Source organism: Neolamprologus brichardi, chromosome 12 (assembly GCF_056152115.1).
Source record: "Neolamprologus brichardi isolate AB-2024 chromosome 12, ASM5615211v1, whole genome shotgun sequence".
Classification (NCBI taxonomy): domain Eukaryota; kingdom Metazoa; phylum Chordata; class Actinopteri; order Cichliformes; family Cichlidae; genus Neolamprologus; species Neolamprologus brichardi.
In genome coordinates this window covers 28,962,684-28,974,899 of record NC_142115.1, presented here as the reverse complement: position 1 = coordinate 28,974,899, position 12,216 = coordinate 28,962,684, and the positions used below count along the sequence as shown (strand labels likewise).

The 12,216-nt window shown below is 39.0% G+C and overlaps 1 protein-coding gene across 2 annotated transcripts; it reads right to left on the bottom strand.

Moving 5' to 3' along the window:
• Positions 1-7,158: 7,158 nt before the first annotated feature.
• On the bottom strand, positions 7,159-12,134 carry LOC118454098 (uncharacterized). 2 transcript variants are annotated; one of them, XM_087848751.1, is made up of 4 exons: positions 12,108-12,134; positions 8,165-8,261; positions 7,659-7,923; positions 7,159-7,545 (listed from the first exon to the last, which is right to left on the bottom strand). In XM_087848751.1, exons 2-4 carry the CDS (start codon positions 8,191-8,193, stop codon positions 7,432-7,434), a joined length of 408 nt encoding a protein of 135 aa, XP_087704877.1. In that variant the 5' UTR covers positions 8,194-8,261; positions 12,108-12,134; the 3' UTR covers positions 7,159-7,431. The 2 variants fall into 2 exon arrangements, with proteins under 2 accessions (XP_087704877.1, XP_087704876.1); XM_087848750.1 differs by lacking the exon at positions 12,108-12,134 and adding an exon at positions 9,631-9,841.
• Positions 12,135-12,216: the final 82 nt, after the last annotated feature.

Sequence of the window (12,216 nt, the reverse complement as noted above, 5' to 3'; positions counted from 1 at the left end):
TTATAATAATCTGAGATTATTAAGTGTTTTAATGCCCAAGGGAATAATAAATACACTGTGATTTTCTTGTGTGTTTTATTTTAGGTTTCTTTTCCATTGTCAAACAAAAGTTAAGCTAATTTGTAAGGCAGACATGCAGTCAAATCTCAGTAGATTTTGGGTTATGGTCCCATTACCACCGGTCAATTGTTGTTCAGTCTCGACAAGAAAGTGATGAAGTAAGCCGAGTATTTCCAGACAGCATACAGACATTTCCTCTCTCACCCCTTAGACAACCAAATGTTTCTCGGGGGAGAGAGATCATGAAGATATAGTGGATCATCTGCCTCCAGCTCACCCTATCCCTGGCATCCACTTCTGTCACACCAGTCTTCTACATCTCCTCCATCACTGCATCCATGAACCTCCTCTGTGGTCTCTTCCACCTGCTCTGCTGCTCCAAATTCAGCATCCCTTGTCCAATATATCCTCTGTCATGTCCAAATAATGTCAGCTTTGTCTTTGTTTCCAAACCTCTCGACCTGAGCTATTGTTCTGATCTACTTGCATGGTATTTGCATGGTTGATCACAGGTATTTGAACGTCCAGCTTCACTTTCTCTAATACTTGCATCATCACCTTTCCACCTGCCTTCATCTCATTTGCACGCATGCATTCTGTCTTGCTTCGTTCCTTTTTTCTATTTAGCACACCTCCACCTTTCCAGGCTCTAACAGATTAACAAAGACATGGTGACATTTTGAAGACTCTGCATTTCATGTCCACATTTGGATGACAGGCTTACTGTTACGACCCTCCCACACTCATGAAAGCCATGGTCTGCTGTTGATTGGCTGGCATGAGAGGATCAGCTAATTTGTGTCGCCTGTGTCTTACAGACTATACAAGCTGGCCCAGATAACCTGCTTAGTCTCTCTCTTTCACTCCACCTTACATCAACTTATTGGTGATCTTTGTGTCTTGGTTAGGTTATCTTTAATAAGTTATTTTATATTTAAGTGAATTTCTTGTGTGAACTCCCTCCTTGCCACCGACTTTAATCCACCATGTAATACAATTTAAATTTTATTAATTATTTAATTTATTTAAATTATTATTTAAATTAACTGTGTATGTTAGGCATACGTAGGCATACTATGACTGCAGGAAAATGGGATGGTAACTCTCCGTTAAGGCAGATGGAGCCCCACAACAAGGGCTGACACACTTTAGCTATCAGCTGGTCAGAAGTGAATCACCATCTTTAAATAGATTCACAGTGTTTACCTGGGATAAACTGGGTTATCATGTCAGCACATGCTTGAATGTTGTGCATCAACAACACCCCTCCGAAGCTTGGCTCCATGGTTACCAGTCCTGTACTATTAATGAAACTAACGCATGCTCACATGCAGACACATCAGAGAAAGACAGCCCAATGCTATTTTTAGGTTTGGGAGTTTCACCCACGCCCCAAGAGATATTTTTGGTTTCCAGTTAGATACAATAATGCAGAGTTATGTACAGATACTTAATTGAAGCATTTATATAACATAACATACAAATTCATTTCAATTTAAATGGGATCCAACAAGGATTGCCATAATTTGTTCGTAATTATGATTCTTTAATGTTGTATTTGATGTAGAACAGTGAAGATTAATTTTAACAATGAAGATAGTAAATAAGTAGCACGTCAATAACATAACGCGTTGTATATAAAAAATTCTGTGTTGCGTTCTCATACGTATAAATATTATTTTTGTAACTGTCATGCATTTCACGTCTATTATTTTAGGGTCTTTACCTTACAATATAAAGCGCCTTGAGATAACTGTTGTTGTAATTTGTTGCTATATAAATAAAATTGAACTAAACTGAACTGAACCGATTGTTCATTTTGTTTAAGGTGTGACTTCAAATGCAGGTTAGGTTTGGTTACATATCAGCGATTGGTACAATAAGTAGCACTCTGGAGTTTTGAAGCATATCCAGTAAGGAGTGTTTGCCTGAATCTGGTATTTTAGTATTGTTGCTGTGAACAAGGGCAGTTTTATCATTTTGTTAATCATGAATTAATCATACATTCACAAGACTACTGGAGGAATTCCATATGAGCTGGTTTTCCCTTTGTGAAGCTTGTTTTATTCTTTTGGATTTTTTTGATAACTTAGTTGGACAGTGAAGTTATTTTTGTCATCTATTTGTTCAGCGATGTAGCATAGCAGTACAAACTCAGAGTTTGTTGGTAAATTTGCTAAGTCCACCTTACAATCACGGGTTAATCTCACATGAAGAAGAATACAAACAAAACCAGAAATTTGGCAGCTGAATTTAAAAAGAAGAAAAAAGAAAGAAAGAAGCTTGAAAAGGACAATGATCTCCTGCAACTCAGTATCCTGGATCGGAGGTGGCATGTGTCAGTGCGAATGTCAGTTACTGTGATTAGCAAATGAGTTCACAGATAGTGCAGGGAGTGTTCATTAAGAGTTACAGTCCTCTGATGACAGAGGCCAGACAAAGATAGCAGCACAAGGAAAGACCTGACAGAGCAATGCCAGGGACTCTCCAGTGCATGTTTGAGAAGCAGCAGACAAAGAGAATGAAGCAGGGGGAGAGGGATACGACTGTCAGTCATCACAGAATATTTTCTTTCATTTCTTAACGGTTCTCTTGCTCTAAACTTCTGTTCTGTCACCGTCACATTCACAAATCTATCCCCATGCATTCCATTTTATATTATCTGCATGCTCCTCTCTGTCTGTGCAGCCTCGAGGGAGTTTCTTTCTCGAAATCCATCCCACATTTCTCTTTCAGAACGAACAGGGTGAAGACGTAACACAAGTGGACTGAAACAGTTTTAGCGGATTTCTTTGTAGTTTGGCTGAAGGACCGACCTCCAGAACTGCCCACATGTCAATTTAACCTAATTCTTTCAATTCAGTTTTATTTATATAGCACCAAATCACAGTAGAAGTCACCTCAAGGTAGGCATGTAGCATGTAGGGAGGCTAAGAATTACTTAAACCAGCAGCTGAGTTCTTTAAATTGTATTTCAAAATTGTTTACTAAACAAGGGAAGAAAAAATACTGCATTTCTCATTGTCTTTCAAATAAATTAAATGAAAGCTGAAGGACACATTATATTACCAAACCCCATAGGAAGTCAGCCTTGTGAAGCTTCAGTCTACCGCGGGGGTGAATTCCCGCAAGTTTTATTTATACACTTCTTCCAGTGTTATACTGGGAACAGATAAGTGTGTGACACTCTTACAGAGAAACAGTTAGCTACATGATGTACTAGTACCTGATTCTAACCAGGGGTGGCATAATCAAAGCCATTTCTTTACACACATACAGGTGTTACATTCTGAAATATGCACTATATATGGCTAAAAATATGTCAAATTCAGCAGGTACAAGGTGGTACAAGATATAAAACTAGGGTGGCACTAGGGGTGGCAAGAGAATATTTTAAGGTGGCAAATGCCACCCTATGCCACTGTGGTAGATCCGCCCATGATTCTAGGTGTGCTTTGGAGAACAGTTAGCAGAAGAGCCACAACAAGGCCTGAGAAAAGGACAGATTAGAGCTTACTTCAGCTTACTGAAAAGAGTGTTTTAGCTTTAATTTCAGAGAGTGTTGCATAACGTTAATAATTTTTCTATCAGAGGAGCATAGAGAGTGCTTGGATTCAAGTTTCTTTGTTTTGTTTACCCCCTCAGGCAGAGTTAGTATTCAGCAGACAAGTCATTTATTCTTTTAATATATATTTCACAAATAAGACCGACAGCTAATCGTGTAAATATATTGCAACACAGAAAAAAAAAATCCCAAACAACTTTGCTCTTATGTATTTAAACAATGATTGGATCTACACATTATTGCTTTTTGAATGAAGAAAATAGTAAAACATGGCATTGTGAGTATAAAGTATTAAAGGCAATAACAGAGACTGAGAAAAAGAGAAAAGGTGGGATAAGTACACGGTGTAACAGCAGCAAGAGAAGCAGAACTTTTTCCATTTGTGGAGGTTATTGTTCTGACTCCTATCAAGGCTGAAAGAAATGTCAAAATCTCCTCCTTTAGTTTATTTCTCCTTGTGCAATCATTTATATCACTCCTTTAAAGAGATGTGTCAGTAAGTGAACATACAGGGTTTTATTTTAACAGTCCATATAGTCTAGCATTATCCCAGCAAATACGCCTTAGCAGACCTAACCATGGGTGAACTGTGGGGCTGTGTGAGCAGGGCAAATCCACTCTCACCCATGCAGGACTCAAGTAGATGTGTCCACACAAGGGTCAACAGCAGTTTTGCCTTTTGGGGACCTTGTAAGAGCTTGACAATACACATTCCAGGTGTTAATCCTAGACTGCTTCCTCCAAAGTCTTTAATAGTAAGAGGCTTATTTAATACTTGTAGTATGATACTTATTCACAAAATGTAATGTGGTTGTGCAGGAAGTAAAAATAACCAGATTAGCCTCAGAGTAATATAAACCTTTAACAGATCTGTGACCATGTTTTTAACAAAATTATATAATTATAACAAAACAGATAAATGTGCGTTTAGCAAAGTAAAGAAAGACCTGGAAACTACAAGATGACAACAAAAAAGCATGAGTGTCTACACGCTTGGAGTGCCCCCTGGTGTTAAGTTTGGTCACTGTTAGATTGGATCGTTTGACGAGACACTCCCTATATGATATTATACTGTCATAAAAGAAGGACTTTGGCTTCTCCTGTGATTAGTCATTTTGCTATCAGGAAGCTGACAGAGAATAGTTCGTGCAGCAGGTTAGTGGGTTGTTGCTCTGAAGTTTTAAAAGCTGACATAATGACACCATGACTGTAGTTGATATGTAGTTTTATATATAAAATAAGCATAAGTGTAACATATTAAAGGATACATTGACAAAAGTGAACAAAACTACAATTGTCAGGCAAAGTTAGATACATAAGTATATGGACAATGGCACATTGTCTCTGTACACCACACAAATGGATTTTAGATCAAACAATCAAGATGTGAAGACTTTCAACTGTAATTCAAGGGTAATTCAAAAATAGCTGTTTAGGAATTGCAACCATTTTTACACATAGGACCCCATTTTCAGAGGCATTCCTGGTATTCTGTGACAAATGAAGCAGATGAAAGAACCTGGAAATGTGTTAAACGTGCATGTGGTAGTTGTTGACTGCAGCTGAGATCCAAAGACATGTCAGTGCAAGTGACAGGAAGCCATCATTAGGCTGAAAATAAATGAATAAATAAACCTGTCAGAGAGCTAACAAAAACTGTAGGAGTGGGATAAAGAATCATTCTTTCTTTGGTTAGAAAAAAAAAAACATTCACAACATCTAGCAAAATCAAGAAACGTTCTCAAGGAGGTCAGTGAGACTCTCAAGAGATGACTTCATGAATAGAAATGCAGTGAGTTTACAAGGTGTGTCTTTTGCCCCGTCTTCTTCCTCTTACCCCCACCTGGTCATGCAGACGGCTGCTGCTGTCAGGGTTCTTGGGTCGTTGAGCCAGTGTTTTCAGTCCGTTTACGTTCAGTTTATTTCTCACTCGTTCACAATTCCTGTTTTGCTGTGCCAGTTCCTTTCCCGTGTGTCGTTAGTTTGATTAAGTTCAGCTGTATACTCACCGGTCTCTCATTATTATCCTCGTCAGTCTGTGTATTTAAGTCCTCAGTTTCCACTCGCTCATTGTCTTGTCATTGATGTTGTCACTGCCGTCGTTCCCATGTGTGTTTTCAGTTCAGCCAGCCATTCAGTCATCCAGCCAGTCAGCGTTCGTTACTGTTCTGTTCATCCACTCACTACACTAAACACCCTTGATCCCGCACCGTGAGTCCTGCGTTTGGGTCATCTCTTCCTCGCATCCACACGTGACCCCTGACAGCCGCTCCCTGAGCTTGTCAGAGGTTTTCTCCTGTTAAAAGGTTTTCCTTCCCACTGTGCCAAGTGCTTGCTCATAGGAGGTCAACTGATTGTTGGGATTTCTCTTTGTTATTGTAGCATCTTTATCTTATTGTATGACTGCTCAGATTCAGCCAAATGTTGCCAAACTAATTGGATAACCCTTAATGGCACTTCAGAGGACAATGACTAAAAACCTGCTGCAAAAGCACCTAAAGAGTTTCTTAAGCCAAAGAAACTGGAAATTCTTCAATGTTTTAAGTTGCACCGAAGTGAATCTTTGTAAAACATTTCAACTTTTATTCCAACTTTGTTAAAATTTATGACAAGCTTGATTTAGTGTTTTTCTTTATTTAAACGTATCCACAATATGTACATGCGATACAATCATTATTATGAACATATATTTACATGAAAAATTTCCTAAACATTGAAATCTTTTTCTAACCTCTGTTTCCAGGTTCATATTACAGACTTTGTTGGAGTGTTCAGTCTGTTCAGAGACCTTTAAGTAGACCAGCTACTATAAATATCATTTACATTTATTTTTTCCTGAGAACAATTTGAACAATTAATTTGTGAATTTTGTCTATTTACAAATTTCATTTCAGTAAAGTGACTGTTTCATTAAAGTCTTAAAGCAAGTTTTCAGAAATCATAACAGTAATTGAATGGTACGTGAACAGCTGTAATAAATAGCACTAACTGATTGTTCGGCCATAACCAACGGCTGAACAATCAGTTACACCTATGCAGTCCCTGTCACGAGTTAAAATGTCTGCTGTGAAAAAGACCTCTTCTAGCACAATATGAATACAACATCACTGCAACCGTGCTATTACAGTCGCATAAGTTAATCGGCATACATATATGAAAATACATGCTTGTCAGGCACACTTCATTCAATATCATGTACTTCACTGTATGTGCTTGTTTAGAACATCACTTAAAAAGCAACCAGAGAATACATGCTGCGCTTTCCAAAACAGTCACCCAAAGCTAATATTTTGATGAAAGAATGAATAGCGAATATCTAAACCCTTTTAGTAAATAAACAGAGTGTGAACAAGCAAAATGCAACCATTTCAGTTTCTCACAGTGTTATTGTAAATGCCATGATCCCTTTACTGTCTGTTGAAATGAAGTCTGTAAAAGTGGTGAAAAAAATGCATCTTGTCCTCAAGATGTTGAGCGCAAACCAAAACAACGTGTATTTCAGTTTAGCTCTGCGCTAAATGTAATAAATACCTGATACACTTCTTTGATATCCTGCTAATAAACACAGAGAGAACAAGTTGAAACAGAAACACGTTTAGAATGTTGTAACTTTAAAACTTTTCCATTTCCACAACTTTGATTCTCTCCGTGCCGTCATCAACTCCCTTAAAACAATAAAGAATATGAGTCTAACAATAAAACCAACCCTTAAAAGATTAGAACTTTTCGTTACTTATGTCCACGAGGCAGTGCAATATCGTGAGTGTCCGTAACCTCGACACAATAATGATTTTTCCATATGGTTGTTACTGTGCCTGTGGTTGAACCATGTCTGGGCGAGGCGGAGGGGGTGTTATGGGATACATAGAAATGCTTTGTTCATTGTAAGCAGGTGGGAGATCATCAGGCTTAAATTCCAGCTGAAGATAGAGAAAAAAAGAGCTATAATTTAGCAATAGCCGAAATGTACTGATATATGGGTGCATTATTTTGTTAGCGCAAGAGAAAGAGATGCAGAGAAAATCATAATCACCTCATTATAGGCAGGTGGGGGTCCTGAGTAGACTGTTGTGCTGTATCGTGGTGGTCTCATGGCATCACCACCTTGATCTTCGCTGTCCTGCTGTGATATGCTCCTGGGGAAGGGAATGAAATATATGGACTGCGGGACCCTGCCCCGGTCACTATGTCTTATAGGCCCCGGTGATATATGGTCATCCCTTTGGCGATGGCATACTCTGCATAAAGTGGTGCAGAACATCATGGCGAGACCAAAACCCAGGATGCCCAGGAAGATCCTTGGAGAAAGACGAAGATGTGGAGAAAGCAGAGAACAGGTTATCTAACAACTCTGGCACAATTTGAAAACTCTCAGCCTTCCCTGGTGGTGGAAGATGTTACCAGTTTATTAGTTTGCTGTTTTAATAGAATAAAAGAAACTGAAAAAAAGGATTTTTTTTCAGCCAATAATACACAGTACACACAGCACAGGAAAGTAATTACCATAGAAAAGTATCAATGAAAAGAAATGAGTCTTACTGTAGAAAAACACTGTAGTCCGAAAACATCCTTAAACCTGGTGGATGAATTCTTAATGGGCCAAAATGACAGTGGAGTAACAAACCACTGAATGAACCTGAAAGGCAAAGATGTAAAACAAAAAAAATAGATTTTTTTTTTTTTTGTCATCAGTGATCTAAAAACAGTGCAGTTAAAATGTAAAGATCTTGCTTTCAAGAGCTTATGTGGTCACTCTTTCAATGAAAATGTTTCATATTTAGATCTTTCCGTATCAGTTGGAAAATGTGTACACTTTGAACTTTAAACCCAATGTTTTGTCATAGGAAAAATGAAATCTCCAAGGAGCTTTTATTGCCTGTCTAGGTTGTACTAGGATAGATAAGATAGGATAGGTAGGTTCTGGAAGCAGATTTCTTACAAAGCAGCACTTTGCACTACAGTAGCCTCATATAATTTGCAGTCATTTAGTTTAACTATTGCTGTCAGTGATCATTCGCAAAGACGGGAGGACTGCACTTGTTCCATGATACCCATAAAGCAATCAGGTGATGACTTGGAATATTAAATTGATTACAAATAGGTATCAATTTCATAGCCTGATAGCAAATCAAATCTTAGCTTATTTTAGGCTGTTGACATATTAGTGAGTGTGGATTTCAAAACTGTGAATCAGAGAGGTGCGACGGATGAGTGATTCCACAAGTTACCAAATTCTGATTTGTGGAGTCATGTTAAATGATGTAAATAAACCATGACTTACTCAGAAAACATTGTTTTTATACAACATGATTATAAGAATGAAGTGTGTGACAAATAAACCTTGAATTCAATTTGTGACAGTTCCTTTTTCATGAGTAAATCATAATATTAGACCTGTTTATCAAATAATTAAACGTTCACTATCAGATGGAATGGAAAGACAGATATATTATCAAAGGCTTAAAAAACACAAGATACTAATACAGCTGCTGCACCAAGCCAAAAATCAAATCAAGGTATCCACAATAAGAAGAAAGGTCTGAAGAAAGGCAGCCTTGAATTGAAAAAAGTAGGTCACTGTGTTAAACATGGCTTTTAAGGCTGGCTCAGTTGCCAAAGTTAGGGTTTTCCCAAAATTATCTTGTTATTTTCTTAAATGTAAAATGCTGGGAGGGCAACAGATTACAAGATTTTCAACATAATGAAACTGTGATAGTAAAGCCACAAAAACTCTGCTGGTATTGAGGTGATTTAGCATTAAAAGTTTAAATTAATGATTAAACAAAAGCGAACAAGAGAACCCAAAACAATCACATGAGAAGTAGGCGAGGTGAGCACATGGTCGGTAAGCACAGCGGGAAAGCGGCCTAGTCTGCGCTTCTAAAACAAACAGCTTCTAGTATTTTCAGATTTTTATTAGATTCAGTTTTATCAGCTTCTTGTAACTGAGCAGAACAGTCAAAACAAGGAATCAGAAGAAAAAAAGGCCAGCTCTGTGCTCTTACCTTCGATCCAGCCACAAGTTCTCTCACGTATGAGACTGGGAGGGAAAACTCACTCACACTGGAGCAGAGTGCAGTTTTTATTATGAGTGTCCTGATAAGAGGCGGTGTGTACAGTGTGTTCAAGCATGGGGGCGAGTGCAAAGAAAGCACGTTTAATAGCACCTGAAATACACTGAGAATTGTAGTATTTTTAATTGTTACCAGGGTTTTTCACCTCTGCTCATCTTACACACACACACAACAAAAACTTATACTTGTGATTATAAGCCAGGGGTCGGCAACCCTGGGCACGCGTGCCACAGTTGGCACGTGAAGGGTTAAGTGATGGCACGACCAGTGAACTAAACTTCAGGTAAGAAGTTATGACCTGCAGTCTATCTGGGTCAGATATAAACCAAGTTTAGGTGCAGTTTATTTTCGTTGTGCTGACTTTTTACAGTCAGTTACAATAACTGTACTGCGTGCTAGCTAGCATGACGGAGAGTCTATACAGCTGGGTGGGTGCTATGATGTTACTGATAGTGAACTTTATTTTATTCATAAGGTTAGTTAGTAGAGTTGCCAACCCTCTCGTAAAAAGACGGAATCGTCCCGCATCCAGAGAAAATATTACGCGTTTGGTGTTGAGCTGAGAAGGGACGCAGTTTGTCCTGGACTTCAGCTACAATGAAAAAGACATAAAGCTGGAGCTGCACAGCTGCCTCTTCTCTCATTCTCTCCCCTCTCTCTCCTGTTGCTACTTCAATCATGAAACTGATCAATGATCAGCTGATCGGCTTTTCTCTCTTGTTTGTTTATCCCCCACTTTGCGCCAGAAAGAGGAAACCAGCAGATGTCGCGCTAAACAACAGCAGCACGTTTAAGCTTGATCAGCTGTTGTTAGAATTTATTTAATATTAATTTCTAGTATCAGCTGATGTTTGCTGGAGTCACAGATGTAAAACCTGCTGGTCATGATGTCGGTTTGGTTATCTGGTGAGAGGGAAACATGCAGATGAAACCAGGAGATGTCCTTACTGAATCATCAGAGCTGAACAGGTTTTAGGTGACATGAATGAGTTGAAGGGTTGGGTTGAATATTAACAAACATGCCATATTGGCCCAGTTTATTTCTCTTATCATTGTTGTGAGGAGACCATGAATAGGATTTGTATTTTCTGCTGTACAGTTCATTTGCTGTTGTGGAGTTCTTGTTATGGATAAAAAGTGTCTGTTTTTTGTTTCAAAACAGCTGATAATTATTCGCTGATAGCTGCCAACATCTGCGAACAAATATAATTCTATGACGTGGTTCTATATATTGTGTAACTGTTCATATAGAGCAGGGGTAGGCGACCTTTCTGATGACGAGTACCATTTAAAATTTCCTCAGAGGTCAGTGTGCCATATGATTGCATTAGCAATAAATCTAATAACGCTCTATATGAACAATTACACAATATATAGAACCACTGATAAGATAAATAAACTGGGCCAATATGGCATGTTTGTTAATATTCAACCCAACCCTTCAACTCATTCATGTCACCTAAAAGGTAAACCTGTTTCTCCATCACCTGTTCAGCTCTGATGATTCAGTAAGAACATCTCCTGGTTTCATCTGCATGTTTCCCTCTCACCAGATAACCAAACCGACATGATGACAAGCAGGTTTTACAGCTGTGGCTCCAGCAAACATCAGCTACTAGAAAGAAATATTAAATAAACTCTAATAACAGCTGATCAACTTTAAACTTGCTGCTGTTGTTTAGCGCGACATCTGCTGGTTTCCTCTTTCTGGCGCAAAGTGGGCGATAAACAAACTAGAGAGAAAAGCCGATCAGCTGATCATTGATCAGTTTCATGATTGAAGTAGCAACAGGAGAGAGAGGGGAGAGAATGAGAGAAGAGGCAGCTGTGCAGCTCCAGCTTTGTCTTTTTCATTGTAGCTGAAGTCCGGGACAAACTGCGTCCCTTCTCAGCTCAACACCAAACGCATAATAGTTTCTCTGGATGCGGGACGATTCTGTCTTTTTACGGGCGGGTTGGCAACTCTACTAACTAACCTTATGAATAAAATAAAGTTCACTATCAGTAACATCATAGCACCCACCCAGCTGTATAGACTCTCCGTCATGCTAGCTAGCACAGTACAGTTATTGTAACTGACTGTAAAAAGTCAGCACAACGAAAATAAACTGCACCTAAACTTGGTTTATATCTGACCCAGATAGACTGCAGGTCATAACTTCTTACCTGAAGTTCAGTTCACCTGACACTTGGACCGGCGGCTGCCTCGGGTCTCTCCTCTTGCCTCCCCTTTCTCTCATCCGCCTGCTGGCCTCCACCACTTATTAATGTTACTGAATCTGTGGAAGCTTCACCATAGCCACCACCAAACAACTGAGTTAGTTTTTTACACACCGACCAGCATCTGGCCAATCCACCACTTTCATTATATACCGTTACAAAAAAACCCCAAATCATCGGCCACCGACCAAATGCCCGGTATGCCCGATGGCCAGTCCAGTAGTGATGTGTCGGTCGCGAACGAAATGGCTCTTAGAGCCGGGTCTTTGACGTGAACGACGCGAGCCGGCTCCTTAT